This window comes from Coptis chinensis, chromosome 6 (genome assembly GCF_015680905.1).
Source record: "Coptis chinensis isolate HL-2020 chromosome 6, ASM1568090v1, whole genome shotgun sequence".
Lineage (NCBI taxonomy): Eukaryota > Viridiplantae > Streptophyta > Magnoliopsida > Ranunculales > Ranunculaceae > Coptis > Coptis chinensis.
Window position 1 is genome coordinate 96,045,089 of NC_141461.1, and position 25,479 is coordinate 96,070,567.

Below are 25,479 nucleotides of genomic sequence, written 5' to 3' on the forward strand. Positions count from 1 at the left end.
GCCTAGTAGTAGAAGATTATCAATCTGGTGATAAACTCTGTATTGGAACAAGGGTACAACCAATCTCTGCAGCTGTGTGATGTTGAATTTTTCAATTTGTTCTCATTTTCAATTTGTTCTCTCTTATACGGTTATACCGATGCGCTTGATACCTAATGGCTAACAGAACAACGGAAGCACAAAAAACTCGATTTTCTGGGCAAAAGGAATCAAAGAGTGTATAAATTGGTTCAATTCAGAACACAAGGGGTCTGCCTATGTGCCCATAATAACCTTTTCAAAAACAATTAGTAATTAGAATTTTTATCAAAATATCAAACATAGCATTCAATAATCAAAATATCAAAATATCAAACGCGCAAAGGAAGAAGACCTGATAATATATTTGTGGTTCACACATTCTCTCTTTATTGACTGTAGGAAGAAACAGAGTTGGTTTTTTTCATTACAAACAGCAGAGAGAGTTTTCCATAACTTCTTTATGCTCCTCGTGGATAACAATAGATTCCTTCCCACGCCTATCGGTAAATCCAGATACTTTTTTTGACTTGGGCGAAAATCATAGTGTGTGCAAGCTTAGCATGGTGACTTTCTTCACACTATCAAGAAAATCATAGTGACTTTCTTCACACTTTCTTCAATTCATTTTGTAATACAGAGAGATCCACGATCAGCTTTCTGCTTTCTGCTTTCTGTATAAGCTTTCTGCTTGGTGTTTGTTCCTGATCAGATCAGCTTATTATTCCATCCAGTCTATAACATCAGTTCCTACCAACTATAAGGTCATCAGCTCTATATATACTATATAAATTCTCTTCTACGTACCTTATTATAGATCCAAGTACTAGTGCTCTTCTTCACTTCATGTATAATTAACATCCATGGATGGTCATCGTCTTATAATGTAATGCTGTCAAAACCAGCTCCATAGTTTATGTGGTTCTTGGGTATACTTGCTATATGCAAATTGGCATGAGAGTTGGAAAAATGCATATTTTGTTTATCATGTACTAGTTCTGCTTTTCCTATGATTTATTCAGGTATTATTTGGTCACTCTTTAACAACTAATTAATGCGATGTAATGACAGGAATGGAGTGTGTCGTAGCAGCAATTGGAACCTTATTGAGTTGTGCGTGTAACAAGATGAACACATCACTGGAAGAGAAGTATAAGGATATGAAAAGTTCGAAAGAAGAATTTCAGACGTTGAAAGACAAAAGAACAGACTTGATTGCCCGAGTAGAAGATGTCAATGCAAAACTGTTGATTGAACGTTTTCCTTTGGAAACTTGGTTGAATAGCGCCAATAGAGTGAAAACGAGGTGGATGTGGTGCAAACCAAAGCGAGATTATACCAAAGCGTTGCCTATGTGGAGTGTTGCCTAATTGTTGTTCAAGAGCGAAATTGGGAAAACAAATGGTGCAGTTGATTGGACAGATGACTAATCTCTTAAATGATGGTCAATTCACAGAAGAGGAGTTAGCTCTTACAAGTCTGAAAGAAGAAGTTCAGTTGTTGGGAGACAGAAAACAAGAATTGTTTGCCCAAGTAAGCGATGTCAATGCAAAACTGTTGATTGCGCAGGGGGAAGGAAAGACACGCACCAAAACTGTAGAAAACTGGTTGAATAAATCCCATCGTGTTATATCCGAGGTGGATGTGGTATTAAACATTTGCCCAAGTGGAGTGTTACCTAATGGTTGTTCAAGAGCGAAATTGGGTAAACAAATGCTGGAGTTGAATAAGAAGATGGCTTCTCTCTTAAATACGGGTAAGTTCACAGAAGAGGCTTTAGCGATTTCTGTTCCAGAGACGGTAAGGGAGATCCCAACAACAAGACTGATTGGTAAAACTGCTGAGAAGAACTCTGAGACGGTTTGGGAATGGTTAATGGGTGATCAATTTCAGAATATTGGTGTCTATGGGATGGGTGGCGCGGGCAAAAACCTCTTTAATGAAGAACATTAATGAACAACTACTTTGCAACAATGTAGGCGCTTTGAAAGTGTTATGTGGGTCACTGTATCCAAAGATGTTAATGCTCGAAAACTTCAAGACCAGATTGCGGAAGTAGTCAATAATTTGAATCAGGAAACTTTGGAAACTTTTGCTAGACAAGATGAAGTTGGACGGTCGTCAATATTGCTAAGTGCATTGCGTAGAAAGGGAAAGTTTGTGCTTATCCTAGACGACATATGGGAGCCATTTGATTTACAGGAACTTGGAGTTCCTGAACCCACAAAAGACAATGGGTGCAAGATAGTATTGACTACTAGGAAACTTGAAGTGTGCGAAAGGATGTGCCAGAAAGATGTCAAAGTTGGACTTCTTTTAGAGGACGAAGCATGGGAATTGTTCGTGAAAAATGTTGAGAAGTTTCCCTCCGAAGTGGAAGAGATTGCAAAAGCACTTGTTGTGGAATGTTGTGGTTTGCCCCTTGCAATCATCACAGTTGGTCAAGCTATGAAAAGAAAGATGGTTAAAGAGTGGCAACTTGCATTTAGAGATCTGCAGGAGAGTTTGAACATGGCCATGGAGAAAAAGGTCATTCGGCATCTAAAGTTCAGTTACGATCAATTAAGCAAAAATCACCAGAAGTGTTTCTTATATTGTGCACTATATCCGGAAGATTCTGAAATCAACCCTAGTGAGTTGATTGAGTATTGGGTTTTGGAAGGGTTGGTCAAAGGAAGGAGCAAGGAAGAAGAGTTTCTCCGAGGCGATGCCATATTGGATTCTCTAAAAGGTTGTTGCATGCTTGAAGACGGATCAGCTAAGGGTTATGTGAAAATGCATGATTTGATCAGAGATATGGCACTTTACGTCACGGAATCAAATCCTAAATTTATGGTTAGAGCTGGTTATTTATCTAAAGAAGTTCCGCATAAAGATGATTGGTCGGAAGATCTTGAGAGGGTTTCGTTTATGTACAGTGGAATAGAAAATATTCCAATTATTCCGAACTGCCCAAAACTCTTGACATTGATCTTTGCTCAGAGGTATACATCACTGAAACACGTTGCGCCTGATTTTTTTATGCACATGAAAAGTCTGACCGTTCTTGATTTATCTGGGACTAGTATTGAGTCATTACCAGATTCACTTTCTCATTTGGTGAATCTTTGTGGTTTACTCTTAATTAAATGTCGGAAATTAGTTAGAGTGCCTTCTCTATCCAAGCTTCAGTCACTGAGAGTGTTGAAGCTCACAGATTCGAAAATAGAAGAACTGCCTCATGGGATGGAAATGTTGGCCAACCTCAGAAGCCTTGATCTCAGCGACAATTCTAAATTGAAAGAAATGATCCCTTCAGGATTGATATCCAAGTTTTCTTTACTTGAAGAGTTACAATTGAGAGGAATAAATCAGGAATATGTGTATGCGCGAGAAAGAGGGAGAGATTTCGTGCGGGAACTCTCAAGCTTGACACACTTGGAGAATCTTACAATCGAATTTCATGAGCTGTCGGACTTTATTTCCTACGCTGAATTTACAAACTTTGAAAAGTTAAAAAAGTATTATATTGATATGGAAAGAGAAACATATTATTACGGAAGTCAGCCCCCGGAGAGAAGTCTATGTTTGTCCAACTCAAAGGGTATTCCTTGCAATGCCCTCCGACTTCCGAAAAACATTCAATTTCTTCAAGTTAAACATTTCAATGAAATCTCAAGGTTATCAGAGTTGCCCTTCCTACAACGGGTCGAGAACATGGGTATCGCACACGGAGCTTTTCCTTGTTTGAAGAGGTTAGAGATCAGCAATTGTCCTAATATCAAAGTTTTATTCTCGTCTAGGTTGCTTCAACAGCTTCTTAACCTTGAAGTGATCTGGGTGTGGTATTGTGAGCAATTGGAGGAGCTAGTGGTAGCGGATGGAGATGAGAGTGGTGCCATTCCAGTACTCCCGAGGTTACATTATCTGGATTTAATAGGATTACCAAAACTGAAGAGCCCTTTGAGTCAGCTATTCATGTACAGCAACTCTTGGCAGTATGTTTATATTGACAAAGTCAAACTGGACCGCCTGTTTTCAACTAGGTTATTACAACACTTTCAATACCTGGAATATATCAGAGTGTCGAATTGTGAGGAATTAGAGGAACTAATTGTAGAAGAAGAAGAAGCATGTGAAACTGTCGCACTCCCAAGGTTGAAGGAATTGCAATTCTGGAATCTACGGAAACTGAAGAGCATTTGGAAGGGCGTGATGGTTTGTGACTCTCTTCAAGCAGTTTATGTACGCAATTGTCCTGAATTGAAAAGGCTCCCTCTGTTCAACCGAGAACATCAGTCAGCCCCACCTTCTCTCGAAGTAATAAGAGGAAGCAGAGAGTGGTGGGATTCACTCGAGTGGGATTACCCACGTCCTGAACATCTCTTTCCTGAACATCTCTTTCGAAGGGTGGGTTGAAATGATCTTTTTCTCGAAAATCTTCGCTTCTTGGCTTGGTTTTCCTTTCTGCTTCGATAACCTGCTTCTACACTGAAAACCCTTTCGATCAAGGTATGTGTCATGTTCATCCGTAGTTTCAAGCTTTTCATCGTAAACTTTTTTTTTTTAGGATTTTCTTTCATTTTGTTACCGTTTTTAAAGATTTTCAAATAATTTGATAGATAATAGGTCATGCTGATGTTGTTGTTTAATTTATCAACCGATAAATTCAAATTGATTTAGTGGAGAATCAGAAATTCTAGTCTTGTTTTGGTTTCAATTGATTGAAATATTTAATTTGTTTGTTTTGGTTTTTTGCAGGGATTGTCACAAATAGTATTGGAACTTCTTTTGGTAAGGGTAAAACTCAGCGATGGGAGTCTAATGTGTCAACAATGTCAGCGTAACCGACAACACCCGGTGCTGTCGTCTTTTGTTCCAATTGCACAAAACGTTACTGCTATCCTTGCACCAAGAACTGGTATTTAGAACTGTAAATAATTAATGATATCTATTAGCTAGAAATCTATTTTTAATATACAGTAGCTGAAATTTTCGTAATTGCGTGATGTGTTGTTTTGATGAATTGATAACAATTGTGCTCTCGATCGTTACTCTTTTTAGTTGTAACTCCCTAAATGTAATTTGTTAGGACCTAGAAGATCAAGAGTTTCGAAATGGGAATTTCCACAGTTCAAAAGTGTATATAAAGATTGTCACTTTTTCTGAATTTTATGGCTAAATAATAATTTTGTGTACAACTATATAATGAGTTTATTTGAAAATTTCGGTTTCTGTATGGAATATAACAGGTGGTATGGGCATTTGCTTTTTTGTTTCGATCTGTTACTTTTAACTTTCTTGTACTTTTTTTTTGTAGAATACCAACATAATATTTGTGTACAGTCTGTGAGGAACCCAATCCAAATGACAAACTTCAGCAGCTCCTCTACTTGCTACACGGAGTGTTTCCTCTCCCTCGACAAGTTGTTTTCGAGCAGGATTTCGAGATAGAAGTGAAAGCCAAATCGAGGGGTTGAGCGCATGAGGAAATGAACATCAGAATCAGAAGGATTGAACTTGATGAAGATGGACGTCAGTATTGGTATGCTCAAATACCCTCATGTTTGTATTGGCTTCTTCTTTCTTTCTTTTGTAGTTTTTTTGTTACTTCCAAATAATATTGTAGTTGCAACTGAAATTGCTTTTTATTTTTATCTTTACTTTTTGTTTTTTTCGATTTGTTTGTGGTTGTGGGTGGGTGGGGGGGGATCATGTCTTTTTACTTGTTCCCTTCTTTGCATGTGACCATACAACTTTTTTTTTATGGTGATATAACTCTGAGTCATTTACATTTTAGTTGGAGATAGATTAGATATATTTTTGTGGTTTGATCAGTAGCAAGTCCTGTATACATGTGTTTTTGTTGTTCACTTACCAAAAAGGGGAAAAAGAAAACATGAAGTTCGCCATTTTGTAATAAGCAGATTCATTTTATTAGACAGAAGATCAATACAAGAAACCAGGTAGGAAGGACATCTATATATTCTAGTACTCTTTATACAACTAATGCATCTTATGTTCCTCACTAGTATGGCGTTTTTAAAGATTTTTAAATAATTTGTTGTTCAATTTATCCACAGATAAATTCGAATTTGTGTTGATTTTTCGTGGAAATTCTAGTCTTGTTTTGGTTTCAATTGATTGGAATTTTGAATTTGGTTGTTTTGTTTTTTCAGTTGATTTGGATTTTATTTGCATCTTCTGATTCTATATATGCATTAGGGAGGAGCTGTATAAAGAATGTGTTGCAACATTACAAGATGGGATGTTGCTAAGTAGCAAAGATTCAAGTGTAGTAAAGAAGGCATTGGAGGAGGCTTTTATAAATGCCGATACGAAGTTATTGAACTGGTATGAGCATTAGTTCTCGATAGTTGCCAATGTTTTTTAAAAGACCAATTTCAAGCATTGCCATTTTTTTTTTCCAAGCACGGCCTTAATCACACCAGGGTACGCACACTTATTTGCAAAATATATGTTATTGTGTTAAATTTATTGTTATTTGGTCTCTCTTTTTTGCTAAGGCTTGAAGAGACAGGGAAGCAAACTGAATCTGGTTCTACAGCAACAGCTATATTTCTTAGAAATGATATGCTAATTGTTTCTCATGTTGGTGACTCAAGTGTGGTACAAATCTTGCTTTCTCAATACTTAACAGACATATATGACTTCCTTAAAAACTGATGAAGTTTAAAAAGTACCTTCAATAAATTCCTTCATGCTTAATTGGCTCGATAATGTAGGTTCTCTCCCGTTCTGGCAAAGCAGAAGTACTGGCCAACCCTCATCACCCTTATGGAAACAATAAGGTTTCTCTTCAAGAGATTAGGAGAATCAGAGATATTGCTACTTAGACGGTTTCACTACAACTTCATAAAATTCTGCAGGATCAACGGTCACAAGATAATGTTTGCATCATCATAGCCGATTTGGGGTATGTCCTCATTTCTCAATTGCATTTATAGAATTTCACTCGCTTGTTATGGTCACCTTATTTATAATTCTTTTTACAACGAATTAAGGCATCCTTTTCTGAAATGGAGAAGTAATAGAGAAGGACAGGATTTACAATATTTTACTGAGTAATTAAACCGAGGTCACTACAACTCAATTGTTGTTCTTGTGGACATATTCAACTGTGATAGCTTAAGAGGTAAATAACCCTCTCAGGTTTGTAAACCTAGCTGCTTGCAACTGCAACACGGGACATGGCAAAATGCGGTTTGCAGAAGTACCCTCCCCCTCGTCTTCACCTACTGGTTTGAGTTCAGTGGTACCCATGCACTCATGCAGGGTCAACTTTTAATGAGATCTAACGCAATGCTAGGCTGGAGCCAGTAAAAAAAGTAAAGGGTACCCGTATTTGTTGTAATCGGTATCAATGGCTATAGGTTTACTAATGGTGAAGTTCTTTGCCATGTTTACTTGATGGGCTTTGCTAGTTCCCTTTTAACTCTTAGAGATGGATTACCACTGACAAGAAGTGAACTACTTCAGGTGAGATTCCGCCACTGATTCACAAACCATAGGGTAAATAATTCCTTTTTCACATTTTGTAATTATGAAAATTTATTATACCCGAACGGTTCAATGAACAAGTGTTTGACCTATATTTTCCATGTACACCGTGAATCAGGTCTTTAACTTTCGATCCCTTTTTGTATATCTGTCGTTGTTTTAAGTTTTAAATTACAGGTTTTGGATTTGTTTGATGTGAAGCGCAATGGTGTTATTGAATCCGGGGAATTTATTAGGTCATTGGGCATCTTTCATCCCAACGCTCCACTGGAGGAGAAAGTTGCATGTAAGAATTGATTCTCATTACTTATATTCATGATCTCATATTAACGTACTAGATTCTACTGGTAATCAGTTACTCAAAAAACTGCCCACCTTTCCACTGTATCCTTTAATTTGCTGATCACAGTTTGGTAAATTCTTTATGTAGTTGCATTTCGACTATATGATCTAACATGACTGGCTTAATTGAGCGTGGGGAGGTGATTTAGTATATATATCATTCAGGTTCTCTCCATTTATTCCGTATGTATGTGCTTGATTTATCAAGAAGCATGTTATAGTACACAAGACACATGTTATCATGCAGAATATTGAACTAGAGATATGGATTTAGAGATGGAAATATGTGATCTTAAAATCTAGTAAATATCATATCATGTTATCGACTATGTTTAACACAGTTTTGATCCGACTGACTTTGGGGAGCCATACATTATAATTCTGACTGATTGGTAAATAATCAATTGAAAATTTTAAGCATTTCATTTCAGGTGTTGAAGACCAAATTTATATGCTTAGAAAAGTCCGTGATTGAACAAATGTCTCAACTTAATAATGAAATGATGAGAAGTCTTCGACCAATACTTTTCAATTTTGTATGTGCAACAAAGGGTCATTCATAATGAGTCCCAAAGGGCGTACCACATGACTGAATATAAGAAGACATCAGACGTTCAGACCAAATTATACAAGACATACAACATTTCAATGTGTAAGAATCTGATTCTTAAACCAGTTTGTATGTAACTTTTGTTGCATGTTTCAGTTAAAGAGATGGTGTTGGCTCTTTTGATCGAGTCTGATCTGGCCCTCACTGAGGATGTTGTCGAAACAATCGTGGATAAGGTCATCTTCTCTCTCTGGAATTGTACACTTACCTTATATCTGTTTGTTATATATTCTCATTGCTGTCTTGCTACAGACATTTACTGACGAGAGATTCAAAAGGCGATGGAAGGACAAATATGCATCAAATGGCTGCACGGCTATGCATCGAATTCCAATTAGAATTAGCAATCCTCTTATATTTATTTATGTAAACGCTAAGGGCCTTACAATTAGCACCCTCTTTTCCATGGTAGTTGAGTTTGATTGTTTTCTTTTTGGAGATAATAGATTTTAGCTTTTGTAGAGATTAGATTGTAAATTTTGGAACTGGCTAGATTAATTGATGTTCTTCCATTCAAGTTTTCTTCCACTTTCGCTTGTTGTATCAAATCCAAAACTACAATGCCTCCTACAAAACTAAATAGAAGAGGAATTGATGATGGAAAATTAGAATAATCTTGAAGATTTGAACATCTTCAACGAGAAGAAAAGTGATTTGGTTGTGCCAGATAAGTGGGAAGATTTGTCTACCTGCGGCAAGAATAACAATTTGGTTGGTTGTGCCAGGGAAGATTTCTTCTTTAACATATTTACAGGACTTCATGGGCGTGAACTTAATCAGTTTGAGCCTTTGAGGTATGAATGCAAACTGTAGTACAACCGTACAAGTTAATTAGCAGCTCATCTTTCATTAACGCTCATTTTCGATAGGTATTACACACTGCAAAGTAGTTGTAGTCTGCAATTAATGCTTATTGTATCCCAACCTTGGTTCATTTCCATATTTTTTTTGTGAAATCACGTAATACACAACTTATTATAATCTGCAGTAACATTACCTTGTCCTTAACAAATTGAGTCCTTAATCTTCATGCAGACACACAACACACATTTAATCTACGAGAGAGTGATTGGGGATTCACATCATTCATGCCTCTCAATAATCTGTGTGGCCCTAGTGGAGGGTTTCTTGTGGATGATACTTTGATTGTTGGGGCAGAGGTAGACGTTAGTGAGGTTGTGGAAGGTAAGTTTTTCTCTGAGTCATATACAAATTTTTAATCTGAAACGTGATTAGGGAATAATAAATATAAGTTTTTCTATTGCAGTTTTTATTTTTATTTTTTTCGATGGGATATTGCAGTTTTAATGAGTTTGAAGTCTGTTTTTGAAAACACATCAAAAGATCTTCCAAATGAGATCATATATCATTACAGGATGCACGAAACAGAGGAACATTCATTCACCAAATGTGTGACAAACTGACAAACTTACATGACAAAATAAATTACTTGATTGTTTATAAAGTTATACATTGATTTATCCTGACAACATCAACTTGGACTCATTCTGTTTGTTACCCACAATACTTTAGATACTACCCAGACTCCGCTGCTCATTTTGGTGGTTTTACAATGAGGATGGGGCATTTTACATGATGTGCACAGTAGTCACTGACGCTTCCAAGAAATGTTCTGCAAGAAAAGGACAAACCATTAACAGATGAAGGTGTTTTACCACATAAAGAAATTGTAATTTGATTATCGAAAAAAAAAGAAAGAAATTGTCATTCAAGTACTAGTCACAAATCCAGTAATGAAGAAGGTTAGAAGGAGATCAAGGAACAAAATGCTAAATCGTTACAACAACTCAAAAGGAATGCCATTATGCTATATATAGTTATATACGTAAAGGACCAACAATCATTGTTTACCACAAATCAAACGCAATTTATTAGTCTTTCAATTCCTCAAGGTTTAGCCTAGGCTTAGCTCAGGCCTTACTAGTAAAGGGAACTGGAACTGATTATTCGACCTGATTGATTTGTCTGCCCCAAAACTTTATCCCTTACTTGCCAGGACTAATCTTGTGTGGAACTCAGATTGTTGAATATATTCCAGTAATCCGGATAATAAGCTATTTTTAGTCTCCATACAAGCATAGGGGGAGGGGAAACAGAGCAGGGACTGGCCCTCTTACTCACTACCTTCAGTAGACAAGAACACGGTTTGTTGCAAGTTCTACCACTTGCATTTAAGAAGAATTAGGTGAAGCAAATTATTTTGTGAAGAGTTTAATTCATACCTCCTCACAGATGAACCTAAGGGGATATGAAGTTAAAAAACCTAATGATGACAACAAAAATCATTTAAATTCTGAATTATACCTCTTGAGTTTGCTAAGACCACGACTCCCTACGACAAGTATGTCAGGATGAGTCTGCTCTGCCGCCTGACAAATCATCTCCTTTGGGTCTCCATCAAGAACAACAGTTTCAACTTTGATCTGTGCAAGATTCAAGAAAACAAAACAATTAGAACTCACAATATTAGTCCGGTTACGCACAAGATCAATGATGACCTGATATCATTCAATTTCCTCATCCAATCATCCCTAAGAATGCTGAAAATGTAAGACGTGGTATATTGCAAGAAAAGACAGCTAAATGATAATGTCCTGCTATATCATGCTATGCAATACGCCATAAGTTACTTGTACTTCTACAATAATAACCATAACGAGTTTAGCACTTACTGGCTTTTCCTCGCAGATTTGTACAGCACGGGAGAGCAGTATGGCTGAATTATGTTCTTGAGCTTTCTTTACAGATTCCATAACCGAAGTATTTCCATAAACAGCTGAATGAAAACACTAACAAGTAAGGATATGGAAATCTGGTAACAATCTTAATTTCCACAGGAAATAAGAAAAACCAAGATGTTCCAAAGAGAGAAATTACTCATTTATGATTTATGAGACTTATGAGTTCCATATTACCAATTTACAAAGAGATGAACTTTTCCCCTTCTGTTAAAACAAGTGCTTGAAACTTGAGCTTCTACTTACAGTAAAATGATTTTCACAGTTAATTTTTTCAATATATAATCGAATAATGAACTAATTTTTTCCGAGGATGATGATCTCCATCTGCGGAGACCGTATCCACCAAAATCCACCCCCCTAAGTCCGTCGTCGAGTTTATGTCATCAAACTAACAATTTATGGGGTCATGTCAAGTATAGCATTATAATCTCAGGAGCAGTCAAAACCTTCACTAGAAATAATCTTTCTAGTAGGTAAACACAAACCTTAACAGGATTTAATTAAACAATTCTAACCGATTGTGAGATCCATGGTTAAAGTAACTACACCAGCAAATTATAGTCTTAAATATGATACTCTTCTTCACTCTCCACCAATGGTATTCATTGTAGAATTGAGTAGTATAGTGACTATATGAGTTATCCAAGGTGAAGGTTTAAGGTCTTTAGTGTTTATTATAAGGTCTGATATGTCTGTTAGTGGTTCTATCCATTCTGGTGGTGGAAGTGGGGATGTACAAAAGGAGATGGGTTTTGAGGAAAGGGGTGGATGTGAAGAGTGTGAGAGTTGGGAGAGAGGGTTTTGAGGAGGCCCATTGGTGGAGAGTGAGGAGCGAAGGCTTTTCAGGAGGTATTTTTGTGCAGTTTTTCTCATTTTTTTGAGAGAGTGATTTTGAGGTTTGGGCTATTTTGTTAAAGTGCCACCTGTAAGCCCTTTTTTACTAATCGGCAGTAATAATTAAGCAGTGAGGGATAGAGTGACGAATTTGTTTATACTAATCGGGATTAATTGTGAAATGGTGATGACCTGATAAAGAAGCTAATTGAAAGTCTAGTGAGACTGTGATCGATGAATTTGTCTTCAACTATGAATTTGTCAAGTAATGAAGTCGGATATGAAGACTCATGGTTTGAAGCTACTTTAATATGTACAGCAGATATAAAGAATACTAGCAAGTTTCTTGTTAATTTTAAAACCTTACTTGATAATAAAACTAGAATCCCTTTGAGAAGTTTTGTTGATATTTGGAGTTGATGCTAGTAAAAAATTCCTAATGGTAAATGATATGAAGTCGATGGTTTTCGTAAGAATGGGTGGTGGAGAGGAACTATTATTGAAGGTTTTAGGCCGCGTTTCAAGTTTGTTGTGTTTTTCAGATGTACTGAAGAAAAGTGGACGTTTCGTGTTGACAAATTGAGGAAGCATCTTCAATGGGTAGATGAGAAATGGGTAAAGTTTTTATCTTTAGATAGTTGATGTTTCATGCTTGACATGCAAAACAATAAAATTTCTACTTGTTTGAGTCCCCTAATACACCAGCTTTTTGCTCTAATGGAGTTTTGGACACTGCACAGGAGATGTCATCGGACAATCACTCAACTCCTAAAGGAACAGGCTTGCTTTTCTTGCTGCACTATTAAGCCAGGATGATATGAACCTGTCAAGACTTTTCAAGAGGGTCAGGGAAGAAGAAGAAGAAGAAACAGAACACCTATGGATAAGGATCATATTGTACATACCAGTTACTGGCATTTTTGAATGTTCATTTGGTAAATTGCTTAAGCTGAGCATGTGCATTGCTTTCTTGTAGGTGAGGTTGAAGAAAAAACAAGAAAAGAAGGAACACAAGAAAATGGAGGCTCGACTTTATACCATTATAAAGGTTTATACTTTCTCTTGTTTCACTAGTGACTGTAGTATTTTGAAAATTAGATAAAATTGGTGTTTATTCAATGAGTTATCCAATTACTTCTTTAGTAGTTTGGTAACTGCTAAGCTTATCTTTTATTTTAGGTTGCACGGAATGAGGACCTTGTCGAACAGATTGGAAGAGATTTTTATTTTGATCTCGTGGATCATGACAAAGTCCATTTCCTTTTTATTTCCTTTTATTCTTTTTGTGTACAGAAGCACATCTCTTTCATTGTTTTCAAGGTATTCCATTTATTTTAAGAGTTTGGCATTTCCTCACTTTAGTGCTTAACAATTCGGGTGTTTGGTTCTTTGAAGCTTAGAATGTCTTGATTTCCAGATATTTAATACAGTAAGTGAATTTTAGGAGTGATTTAAACTCTTGATAGCTTTATTTATTTTCTAATAACTTGATGAAATGAAGTTAGTATGTCGATATCACTGCATCATTATATATATTTTAAAGGTTTGGTAACCATTAAGAATCCATTGTATATACTCGTTTGGTAAAAAAAAGTAGAAACCATTATTGCATAATTGATTTTGCACACAAAAATACTTGTTTGGTAAAAAAAAAAAACACTACTTTAAAGAATGAGAAACAAAAATTTTGGAGCTTTCTCTTGACATGAGTTACCTTATTTTATTCATTTTTTAATTTTGTGAAGTTATCTCTTTACAATTTTATCTCAGTCAGTAATTAACTCAAGTAGTGTTTGGTATCATCTCTTCCATAAATGTTAATGTCAAAATTAATTACACTAAAATTGATTTTATAAACATAATTAGTTCTACTTGGAATGGTTTTGGCCCCTAAGTTACTACTTTCTTTATCAATTTATGCGTAAGTTGGTAGGGGAACTCCAAGAAAATCTATTTGATTGGGCACGTGCTACTCCATTAGTCCATTGTTTGGGTGTAAAATTTGTTAATGTTTTTCTGCAAAAATCAGATACAGTTTGTTGTTGATTTTATTTTTCAATATCAGATATAACCTTGTTAGTTATTATGGTTATAGAATGAACTGATGAGAAATGATTATAGATCGAATTTTTAATTCTGAAATTGTTTGCAGGAAGAAGTTGCAAAGAAGTTTGGTATACCAGTTCAGTTTCAGCGGTTATGGCTGTGGGCGAAGCACCAAAATCATGTTTATCGTCCATATCGACCATTAACACCCCAGGAGGAGATACAATCTGTAAATTACTTCTGCCATACCTTTTCCTATGCGTATGCATGCGCTATTGCACTTTAACAATTTAAAAGTTCTATGGAGCTGAGGGATTCATTTGCTATCCCTCAAAGTTTCTAAAACGCTGAATTTTATAGTTATAGTAATTTGGTTCAATAATTCATAGGGTTACGAGTTTCTGACCTTTGTTTTTCCTGGTATGGGGTTCCAACAAGCCAGAGTAAGAGTAAGAAGGAGGAGTAAGATAGGGAGTGTATATTTGTATGTAAGAACAAGAACAAGTATTTAAATGAGAAGTGAATTTCTCTTGTATAGATAAATTTGAGTATGTATGTATCATGAGCTCATAGACTTGGTTTTGTCATGATTATCAATGTCACCAACTTGTATTTTACTTGATGAGAACGATATGTGTGTATCCCGTTTGATCAGAATCGTAGAATGCATGATTTTTTTTTTTTTAAATTTTTTTCCTTCTGCGGTTGGCTCAGTGGTGGCAAGTTCGAGACATGGTAGCCCTTGCCTCACACAAAGTTGTATTATTTCTATGTGACGTGGTTAAGGTTGCACAACCAGCTGGAATGCCTACCAATTTTTAGTAGGAATTGAAAGTTGTTTCCCTTTTGTGGGTTCCATTTTTTTATATTGTTCGAGTCTATTGAGTTCTAACTCTTGTCAATTTGTTTTGCTTTTTTTTTTTTTTTTGATGCATTCTATGGGATGTTTGGGACTCAAGTATGCAACTATTCCTCATTATTGGATAGTTTCCCTATGATGCATACGTTTAGATATGATACCTATACATGATGCTACTGCAAGAGTGAAATGGTATGACTTTTATAACTCGAGTATGTGATATTCTTTTGATCTTTTCCTGCATTGCAGGTTGGACAGTTGAGGCAAGTATCAAATAAGGCTCAGAAGGCAGAAGTAAAATTGTTCTTGGAAGTAGAACTTGGACCTGCAAAAGGAATCAAAGAGTGTATAAATTGGTTCAATTCAGAACACTAGGGGTCTGCCCATGTGCCTCACCCTCAAGCCCCATAATAACCTTTTCAAAAACAATTAGTAATTAGAATTTTTATCGGTAGGAACCTCGAAGTACCTGCACGTGTGTGTAGGTGGCCATTGTTTTGGGTTGTTTTGAATTTGATAAAAGATAAACAATTTTTTTGTAATACACTAAATCATGAATACTGTACAGATTAGTCGGTTACCTATTACCTATTCAAGCTTCAAAAATTTGATTTTAACTAGCAAGTTATGTTCTTATTCATTTATTTTTGTACTACTTAGTTTACAATTAAACCGATGTTAATTACGGACCAGACTTTGTACAATATTTACACCCTGATCACTTTTGTAATGAAATTTGCATTTTTTATGTCGGCAAAAACAGAAAATCAGATGATCAAAAATTCAAATGAAGTTACGTAGGAAGCAAGTCAACAACAGTCCAGGAAGCATCTTACGATCTTAGCAAAGTACCAAGCATACCATTCAAATGATGACCCACCACCATGCACAAAGGAAGAAGACATGAAGGAAAGAGAAGAGACCGAGTAATAATACACTGTAAAATATGATATTTGTGGCTCCCACATTCTCTCTTTCTTATCACCATTGTCATATACAAACAGCGGTCGATCTTGGACTAGTACTCAGCTTAACATCACTCCATCAATTATATTATATATAAGGTCAGTTTATTACAAATTTTCTTCTTCCTTGTTAGTTGCTATTATACACTTGATTATTACTCTTGTTTTTTAATCGTCATTCATTGTTAAAGGTTAACAACATAACCATGTTCTGCAAACTTAAACTCTTGATCCATCACTTATTTGAAATCTGAGCTAACCAATTCTACTGATAAAGTCCAATGATGACTATCTCTTAAAACTGATTTGTATTTTTAGCTGCTAATTCTCCACCTTTACATGATTTTAAATGTGCAGATATCCAGTTCGTACTTGAACGTTTTCCTTTGGTTCTTGTTATTAGAGGTTCAGAGAACATCCAACTGCCCAAACAAACAAGTGAGATTATACATATTCTCTATTTACTTAATGTTATGTATTTTACATATATCCTACTGGAATAGCTCTATCATGTCTCATCACTTTAATTAACAACCAATGTGTTGTAATGATAGGTATGGAAGTTGTTGGAGCAGCAGTTGGAGCAGCTGTTGGAAGTGTACTGACTTGTGCGCTTAATCAGTTGGGTGTCAAAAGTCTGAGTGAAGAAATTCAGATATTGAGAAACAAAAAAGGAGATCTGATTGCCAGAGTAAAGGAGCTGGAAGAAACATTGCGAATTGCAGAGGTAGAACAAGGAAAGAAGCGCACAAGTGAAGCACAGAATTGGTTGACTAATGCCAACAATGTTATAAATAAGGCGGATGATGTGGACAAGGAAGCCCAGCGTGGGAAGGAGATGCCTAAGTGGAGTTTTACCTAATTGTTGTTAGCCTAGTTGTTGTTCACGACTGAAATTGCTAAAACAAATTTTGGAGTTCCTTTGAAGAGATGGTTGGTCTATTAGATGAGGCTAGTCGATTCTCGAGAAGAGTCTTTGACGTTTTTGGGAATGGAGATGCCGACTACAAGACTGATTGGTAGTCTTGTAGATAAGAACTTCAAGATGGTTTGGGAATATATAGTAGGTGATGAGTTTGAGAAAATTGGTGTCACGGCATGGGTGGTGTGGGAAAAACCACCATTATGAAGACAATTAGTAAGCAGCTCGTGCAAGAAGCGCGTTTTGAAAATGTTTTGTGGGTTATTGATCAGAGATGTTGATGCTCAAAAACTTCAAAATCAGATTGCAAGCGTAGTCGATTTGGATCTTTCCGCTAGACAAGATGAAGCTAGTAGATCGCCATCACTATTCATTGCATTGCAAAGAAAGGAAAATTTGTACTTTTCTTGGGACGACATATGGGAGACATTTGATCTACATGAGCTAGGAGTTCCCGAGCCTTCAAAAGACAATGGGTGCAAGATAGTATTAACTACTAGATCATTGGAAGTGTGCAGAGGGATGTTGTGCCATAAAGATGTCAAAGTTGAACCGCTTTCTAAGGACGAAGCATGGGAATTGTTATTGGTAAATGTCGGTGAAGAGCTTGTTCCCGACGTGGAAGAGATTGCAAAAGAAGTTGTTGCGGAGTGTTGTGGTTTGCCGCTTGCAATCATCACAATTGGGCGAGCTATGAGAAGCAAAGATGTTGGTGATGTTGATGAGTGGCGAGTTGCATTATCAGATCTGCGAGAATCTACAAGTTTGAACATGGCCATGGAGGGAGAAAGTCATTCAAGTCTAAAATTGATTCACGATCAATTGAGGGAAAACCACCGAAGTGTTTCTTATATTGTGCATTGTATCCTGAAGATTATAAAATCGACACTAGTGAGTTGATTGAGTATTGGGTTATGGAAGGGTTAGTCAAGGGATCGAGCAAAGAAGATGAAATGCGTCGTGGCCGTGTTATACTGAATAAACTAAAGGGTTGTTGCATGCTAGAAGAAGTTTCTTTAGAAGGTTGTCTTCATTTTGAAGTTGATAGGGACCTTGTTAAAATGCATGATTTGATTAGGGATATGGCTCTTTACATCACGAAATCAAAACCTAAATTCATGGTCAGAATTGGGCTTTCATCAACAGAAATACCGCATGAAGATGATTGGTCGGAAGATCTTGAGAGGGTTTCGTTTATAGGAAGTGAAATAGAAAATATTCCAATTATTCCGAAATGCCCAAAACTCTTGACGTTGATCTTTGCTCAGAAGTATTCATCTGGACTGAAACACGTTGCACCTGGTTTTTTTAGGCACATGAATAGTCTGACAGTTCTCAATTTATCTGGGACTCTTATTGAGTCATTACCAGATTCACTTTCTGATTTGGTGAATCTTCGTGGTTTACTCTTAATTCATTGTCGGAAATTAGTTAGAGTGCCTTCTCTATCCAAGCTTCAGTCACTGAGAGTGTTGAAGCTCACATATTCGGCCATAGAAGAACTACCTCATGGGATGGAAATGTTGGTCAACCTCAGATACGTTGATCTCGGTTACAATCGTAAATTGAAAGAAATGATCCCTTCAGGATTGATATCCAAGTTTTCCTTACTTGAAGAGTTACAATTGTTTGGAATAAAACCGAAATATGTGTATGCGCGAGAAAGAGTGGGAGATTTCGTGCAGGAACTCTCAAGCTTGACACAGTTGGAGAATCTTAGAATCGAATTTCACGAGCTGTCGGACTTTATTTCCTATGGTGAATTTACAAACTTTGAAAAGTTAAAAAAGTATTATATTGATATGGAAAGAAAAGTATTTTATTTGGAAAGACAGCTCCAGGAGAGAAGTCTATGTTTGTCCAACAAAAAGGGTATTCCTTGCAATGCCCTCCGACTTCCGAAAAGCATTCAATCTCTTCAAGTTAGAGATTTCGCAAGATTATCAGAGTTGCCCTTCCTACAACGGGTCGAGAACATGGGTATCGCACACGGAGCTTTTCATTGTTTGAAGAGGTTAGATATCTCGCATTGTGATAATATCAAAGTTTTATTCTCGTCTAGGTTGCTTCAACAGCTTCTTAACCTTGAAGCAATCAGCGTTTGGTATTGCTCACAATTGGAGGAGCTAGTGGTAGCGGATGGAGATGAGAGTGGTGCCATTCCAGTACTCCCAAGGTTACGTGAGCTGAACTTATGTAGCTTACCAAAACTGAAGAGCAATTGGAGTCAGCTATTCATGTACAGCAACTCTTGGCAGTCTGTTAAAATTAACGATGTCAAACTGGACCGCCAGTTTTCAATTAGGTTATTACAACACTTTCAATACCTGGAAAAGATAGAAATGTGGAATTGTGCGGAATTGGAGGAACTAATTGTAGAAGAAGAAGAAGAAGAAGCATGTGAAATTGATTATACTGTCGCACTCCCAAGGTTGAAGGAATTGAAATTCCTCCGTCTACCGAAACTGAAGAGCATTTGGAAGGGCGTGATGGTTTGTGACTCTCTTCAAACAATTTATGTACGCAATTGTCCTGAATTGAAAAGGCTCCCCCTGTTCAACCGAGAACATCAGTCAGCCCCACCTTCTCTCAAAGAAATCCGAGGAACCAAAAAGTGGTGGGATTCACTCGAGTGGGATTACCCACGTCCTGAACATCTCTTTCGTATTGAAACGTGGGATTGAAATGATCTTTTTCTCGAAAATCTTCGTTTTTTGGCTTCAATCGGTTTTCCTTTCTGCTTCGATAATCGGCTTCTGCACTGAAAACTCCTTCGATCAAGGTATGTGTCATGTTCATCCGTAGTTTCAAGCTTTTCATCAGAAACTTTATTTCTTTTTAGGATTTTCTTTGATTTGTTGCCGTTTTTAAAGATTTTTAAATAATTTGTTGTTCAATTTATCCACAGATAAATTCGAATTTGTGTTGATTTTTCGTGGAGATTCAGAAATTCTAGTGTTGTTTTGGTTTCAATTGATTGGAATTTTGAATTTGGTTGTTTTGTTTTTACAGTTGAACTGATTTCTAGAGTTTTCGATTGTGGGAATCCTCACCGATAGTATTGGAACTTCTTTTGGTGATGGTAAAACTCAGAACGACTTCTATATTCTCAATTATTTGTTAGTGTCAATCAATGGTGTCTATGTGTGTGTCCGCAATGTGATTTGTTGAACAGTCAAACTGGACGCAGAGAATGCAACAACTTAATGTATGAACAAGAATATGTATCTGAATGAGGATTTGATTTAATTTGTATTGTTTAGGTTTAGTATTTATCTATATTACCTATTGATCTATGAAACGAGTTTTAGACACATTTCTTCAAACTACACAAGTTTATGGTACTATATTTGTAAGTCTTTTGTCATACACAATGCATATCCTGTTTGATCTAAGCGTTTTGTGGAGCATCCTAAGTATGTAACTAACTGTAGGAGTGTAGGACTGGTACTGCAAAGAATGTTGGCTCATTCATTTTCTTACTAACCACTTCTATCAGTACATTGTATGCATAGACTTTCAAGAACTTTTCTCGACATTTATCCTTAGTCTGCTGAAATTAGCAAAAAATGCATATAGTTAAAAGGGAAGATGGTTAAGAGGAAACTCTTGAGACCACTGTCTGGCTATTTAGTCCTTCGTTGGAAATTTTCATCTCATTCTGCATGTCCTGCCTTGATGTTGGCAAACCAAAGTGCCCAAATTCTTCCTGTGGAGGTTAGTAAGATACCTGTATTGTGTATTCGAGAAATGTTTCCATTTCTCTATATTGACTCTCTAGAAATATTCCTCATTGGACTTATTCCCATCGTATTGCCTTCTTCAACAGCGATAATTGCAATACATTCATTTTAATTTCCATTTCCCCAATCCTAATTGTTCATGTGATTCTGTCTCACATGCTGTCTGGAACTAAGGGAAGGCATGCTAGCCTGGGGGGTAATGAAGTGTATTCTTCTCACAGACGGTGTGTTGAGCTCATGGTCAAGACTCAAGATACGGATGGCAAGGGTGCAACTAGGGCCTTTTGACTGGGAGGGAGCTCAATCAGCAGAAGGTTCATTAACAGATCTGGTGGGTCGGTTTCCTGACTGGAGAACAACTGTTGACTGTTCCATTCCCTGTCCTCGAAAGAGTGGTGGTTTGGTTCCAAGATTTTGAATATAACCATTGGGCATGTAACTTGCTTAAAGTGCTGATAAACACTAGCAATTCATTTCCCAAATGTTGATTCCACTATTGGCTGTTCTTCATGTCATCCTTGTGGGGAAGGTCTTTAAAAATCTTGAAGTCGGGCAAACTTCATTATTTTTGGGGAAGGTTTGTATTCGAAGTGATAGTAAGGACAACTACTTTTATTGCCCCAATGCTGTTGACCTGAGAAATGATGAAATTGAGCAATTTCAAATTCATTGGATGAGAGGTGAACATTATTGTTAGACACATATGTACTTGAAAAAACATCTGGTGTTAGTTGGGAACCAATGGTCATGTGGAGGGATTTCAGAGAGACAGGTTCCAAAGGAAAACTCAGAGAGGAGCTTCTAGTGATAAGGCTATTGACTGCTTGGATTGGTTAGGTATAGATCTCATATTTTTAAACTTTTGTTACCCTGCAATCTTATACCTGTCAATGGTTGTCTACTTTTTTCAGTCTAATTTGGTTAAGATTATTTAAAGTTGAGACCTTGACCTAGCTTATAGGATAACTAAACTTCAGTCACTAAGGTGCTGTATCTTATGAACACAAGTTCTGATATAAATTATGATGTAATCTTCTAGTAAAGGATATCTTATCCTATATTTTGTATTCCTTTTGATTATGTATATAATATCTCTATTTTATCACTTAAAAATAAAAAGAAAAATGGTAGTTAAAAATGTGTATTGCTCTTGTTTATAGCTTCCTCTCTAGTAGTAAAATGGGTTCACGCTCTTTTTTTTTGGGTATTTTGTTTTTCCATATTGTTTTAACAAAATCCTTGAAATTGCCATATGGTTACAAAGAGAGATACTTTAACTGTAGATACTCTCATAGAAATTTCTTATATTGCGTTTTCCTACTAATCCAAAGTTACCCCTCCAGTTAATTGGGATACTCCCTGTTAGTGGGATCTGTTGAAGTGTTTAATTTGATTTATTTCTTTTTCCTTAAGAAAAAAATATCACATATACCATGATGGTTGTCCTTTACATACTTGGTATTGGTGTTCCTCTGAACTGTTATATAACCTCTTCTCAAGCATAGGCTTTAGGTTCTTTATTTATGTTGGCATGATTGAATATAGGTCACCGACATATTTTCCCCTCAAACATTTCAAACTGAAGCCCAAATTCAAGAATCTTCTAGTATTGTTGCTCTTGACTCAAGCACTGATTCTAATTTAATGGGTTTGACAGGTAGAAAAATTTCAAAACTGCCAGTAGGATAGAAGTCGCCTACTTGTCATAAAATTTGGTCTTTGACTTGTGCATGTTTTATGGGCTGCTGTTACTCAAAGAAAGTTAAACGATCGCCTGGTTACGAGGAGCCTACAGTTCGAATCCCCTTGTGAGTATATTTTAGTTATTTGTGTGTGTATCTCATTTCAAAATTTCAATCATGAACTTTGTTGTCAAAGGCGGCACCCTGATGGCGAAGGAGGCAATTTTTAATGAAAATAGTTGGTCCCTGTCAAAGGCGTTCCCATGGCTCCCAATGTGTTAGTTGAGAAATTTAACACCTTGCGTCTCCATACGACAACTTAGATCATGAAACACTTTCCTTTCCTCCTTATGTCCTTGTACTATATGGTCATATTAAAATTAAATTACGACATTGGGTTCTCTGATTTCAAGTAACTGCTTGAATGTGACTTTGATGCATAAGCTTTATACATTTGGAAGTATCAAGTGATGAACTATATGTCTGTATTGTTGTTCCATATCTAAATTTTTTGAGACTCACGTCGCTCACCTGACATGTCTTGTTGGATTGACTTCAGCACATATTTTAGTAGACATGTTTCACTACAGCACGTAAGTTGTGCAGGTTATACTATATTGAGCTATGAACTTGTGGGATTGACATGTAGAACACGGGCCTTTATTTTTATTTATTTTATTTATTTTATTTTCATTTTTTTGCTGTGGCAGTTACCATCAGTGAAGTAGAGGCTCTGCACTGTATGAACTTTTTAAGAAACTGAGCAGCTCAATAATCGATGATGGGTTTATTCGCAAGGTCCGTTCTTTTAGCTTTTTATGAGTTTCCCAGATTAGTCCAGGATTGATTGCTCATCACTTGTCCCATTGTCGTGATCAGGAAGAATTTCAGCTGGCCTTATTCAGAAACAGCAACAAGCAGAATCTCTTTGCAGATAGGGTCTGTTGCTAACTTCTCTAATCTTCTTGTTAACTGCAAAATATGAGTGCTAGGAGCTATGCCTCAATTCACTTCTGTCTATATGGCTGACTTGTCTTGGATTAAATTGTGTATGATGATCTGGTGATTGTAAATATTTTGCGCATCGGTCGCTAGACCTTAATCCTGCATGGTTTACAATGATTAAGACCTCTCACTAAAAGCTCTGATAAAGTTCCAAAAATATAGCATTATATTTAAACATTTTAACCAATTGAAAATCCCCGAAAAACAAGTCAAACATCACTAATGGGTGAAGCCTTGTGTCCAATTGCTTGGTTGTCCGTTTTTTTGTAAACTTAACAAGTATGAGACATAACTCCTTAAGCATATCTCTATTTTTATAAATGGTGAAAACCATACATATCTAATTATTCTAATAGTCTTTCGGAGGTTTGCTAAAACTGGAAAGACTGGAATCTATGTTGTAAGGAATATATTTCCTCAGCAGAAATAATGTTGTAAGGATTATGTTGAATGGGTAGTAGATGTATAAGAAACTGTGGATGTTCGAGAGAGAACATGCATAGGGGAAATAACTCCATTCTCACATTTTGTAATTATGAAAATTTCTTCTACACAAGCGGTTCAATGAGCAAGTGTTTGACCTATATTTTCCATTTACGCCGTGAATCAGGTCTTTAACTTTTGATCCATTTTTGTATGTCTGTCGGTGTTTTAAGTTTAAAATTACAGGTTTTTTATTTGTTTGATGTGAAGCGCAATGGTGTGTTATTGAATCCGGGGAATTTGACTTCATCCCAATGTTTCACTGGAGGAGAAAGTTGCATGTAAGAATTGATTCCCATTACTTACACTTATATTCATGATCTCATATTAACGTACTAGATTCTACTGGTAATCAGTTACTGAAAAACCTGCCCGCCTTTCCACTGTATCCTTTAATTTGCTTATCACACTTTGGTAAATTCTTTGTGTAGTTGCATTTCAACCATATGATCGAAGGCAGACTAGCTTAATTGAACGTGAGGAGGTGATTTTTTGGAGATTCTTCCTTTTTAGTCCTCCAATATTTAGTATATATCATTCAGGTTCTCTCCATTTATTCCGTATGTATGTGCTTGACTTATCAAGAAGCATGTTATAGTACACAAGACACATGTTATCATGCAGAATATTGAACTAGAGATGTGAATTTAGAGATGGGAATGTGTGATCTTAAAATCTAGTAAATATCATATCATTTTATCGACTATGTTTAACACAGTTTTGATCACACTGACTTTGGGGACCCATACATTTTTTTTTATATACACAAGTAGGGATTTTATTAGAATAGAACCAGAAATGAGTTACAGAGAGGTGATTGGTAAATAATCAATTGAAAATTTTAAGCATTTCATTGCGGGTGTTCAAGACCAAATTTATATGCTTACAAAAGTCCACGATTAAACAAATGTCTCAACTTATAATGAAATTATTAGAAGTCTTCGACCAATACTTTTCAATTTTGTATGTGCAACAAAGGGTCATTCATAATGAGTCCCAAAGGGCGTACCACATGACTGAATATAAGAAGACATCAGACGTTCAGACCAAATTATTCAAGGCATACAACATTTCAATGTGTAAGAATCTGATTCTTAAACCAGTTTGTATGTAACTTTTGTTGCAGGTTTCAGTTAAAGGAGATGGTGTTGGCTCTTTTGATTGAGTCTGATCTGGCACTGAGGATGTTGTCGAAACAATTGTGGATAAGGTCATCTTCTCTCTGGAATTGTAAACTTACCTTATATCTGCTTGTTATATATTCTCATTGCTGTCTTGCTACAGACATTTACTGACGAGATTCAAAAGGTGATGGAAGGACAAATGTGCATCAAATGGCTGCACGGGGTTTAATTATCATCTCAGACAATTAAATGGTGGTATATGGTAGGACAAAAAAAACACCATTTCTGCATTATGGTAGGAATGACGGTTGTAGAAATGAAGAGCCTCGTCTCACAAAGACTCTGGAGGATTGGAGGAGGACATCAAAGTTGATAGTGTTGGGCTGCAACAGCTTGGATCCAGTGGAACAAGAAGCAGAAAAGTTTAAGGACTTGTTGGTAAACGAACCTGGTGTGGGGCATGCAATCCATGAAAAGTTTAAGGTGCAAGTTTTGAGTAATGGAAAATCATTGGATAAGACGGAGTTCGAACTAAGTTGAGGATTTCACTATTTCAGCAAGGATACGGACATAGAGTGTTAGCC

At 36.4% G+C, this 25,479-nt stretch overlaps 4 protein-coding genes across 38 annotated transcripts in view; 3 read left to right on the top strand and 1 right to left on the bottom strand.

The window, feature by feature from the left end:
* Positions 1-419: 419 nt before the first annotated feature.
* LOC147495746 (ubiquitin C-terminal hydrolase 12-like) lies at positions 420-24,962 on the top strand. Of its 30 annotated transcripts, XM_086564462.1 has the most exons (15): positions 420-782; positions 1,090-4,509; positions 4,759-4,918; positions 5,344-5,542; positions 6,223-6,351; positions 6,525-6,627; positions 6,744-6,934; positions 7,696-7,804; positions 11,180-11,287; positions 12,609-12,681; positions 12,807-12,963; positions 13,043-13,114; positions 13,246-13,386; positions 14,219-14,341; positions 15,221-15,744. In XM_086564462.1, the coding sequence occupies exon 2, from the start codon at positions 2,014-2,016 to the stop codon at positions 4,414-4,416; it is 2,403 nt and encodes an 800-aa protein (XP_086420588.1). In that variant the 5' UTR covers positions 420-782; positions 1,090-2,013; the 3' UTR covers positions 4,417-4,509; positions 4,759-4,918; positions 5,344-5,542; positions 6,223-6,351; positions 6,525-6,627; positions 6,744-6,934; positions 7,696-7,804; positions 11,180-11,287; positions 12,609-12,681; positions 12,807-12,963; positions 13,043-13,114; positions 13,246-13,386; positions 14,219-14,341; positions 15,221-15,744. The 30 variants fall into 30 exon arrangements, with proteins under 30 accessions (XP_086420588.1, XP_086420579.1, XP_086420580.1 ...); XM_086564453.1 differs by having other exon boundaries at positions 6,744-7,804; XM_086564475.1 differs by lacking the exons at positions 420-782; positions 1,090-4,509; positions 11,180-11,287 and adding exons at positions 7,949-8,025; positions 8,567-8,646; positions 8,723-9,655 and having other exon boundaries at positions 4,778-4,918; positions 6,744-7,804.
* On the bottom strand, positions 9,794-12,382 carry LOC147495747 (universal stress protein A-like protein). The gene is made up of 4 exons (XM_086564499.1): positions 11,748-12,382; positions 11,164-11,267; positions 10,796-10,914; positions 9,794-10,103 (listed from the first exon to the last, which is right to left on the bottom strand). Exons 1-4 carry the CDS (start codon positions 11,761-11,763, stop codon positions 10,025-10,027), a joined length of 318 nt encoding a protein of 105 aa, XP_086420625.1. The 5' UTR covers positions 11,764-12,382; the 3' UTR covers positions 9,794-10,024.
* On the top strand, positions 17,108-17,758 carry LOC147495748 (disease resistance protein At4g27190-like). The gene has a single exon (XM_086568469.1). It carries the CDS (start codon positions 17,108-17,110, stop codon positions 17,756-17,758), a length of 651 nt encoding a protein of 216 aa, XP_086424595.1.
* Positions 17,275-25,479, top strand: part of LOC147495749 (disease resistance protein At4g27190-like) — a 32,979-nt gene continuing 24,774 nt past the window's right edge. The window contains exons 1-6 of one of the 6 annotated variants that reach the window (XM_086564484.1): positions 17,275-19,640; positions 19,871-19,940; positions 22,480-22,876; positions 22,994-23,081; positions 23,163-24,052; positions 24,203-24,255. In XM_086564484.1, coding sequence (XP_086420610.1) covers positions 17,773-19,542 — 1,770 coding nt within the window. In that variant the 5' untranslated portion in view covers positions 17,275-17,772 and the 3' untranslated portion in view covers positions 19,543-19,640; positions 19,871-19,940; positions 22,480-22,876; ... (1 more) ...; positions 23,163-24,052; positions 24,203-24,255. Of the gene's footprint in view, positions 19,641-19,870; positions 19,941-20,437; positions 20,458-22,479; positions 22,877-22,993; positions 23,082-23,162; positions 24,053-24,202; positions 24,256-25,479 lie in introns of those variants that run through there. The other 5 variants (XM_086564483.1, XM_086564485.1, XM_086564487.1 and 2 more) reach the window with 5 other exon arrangements.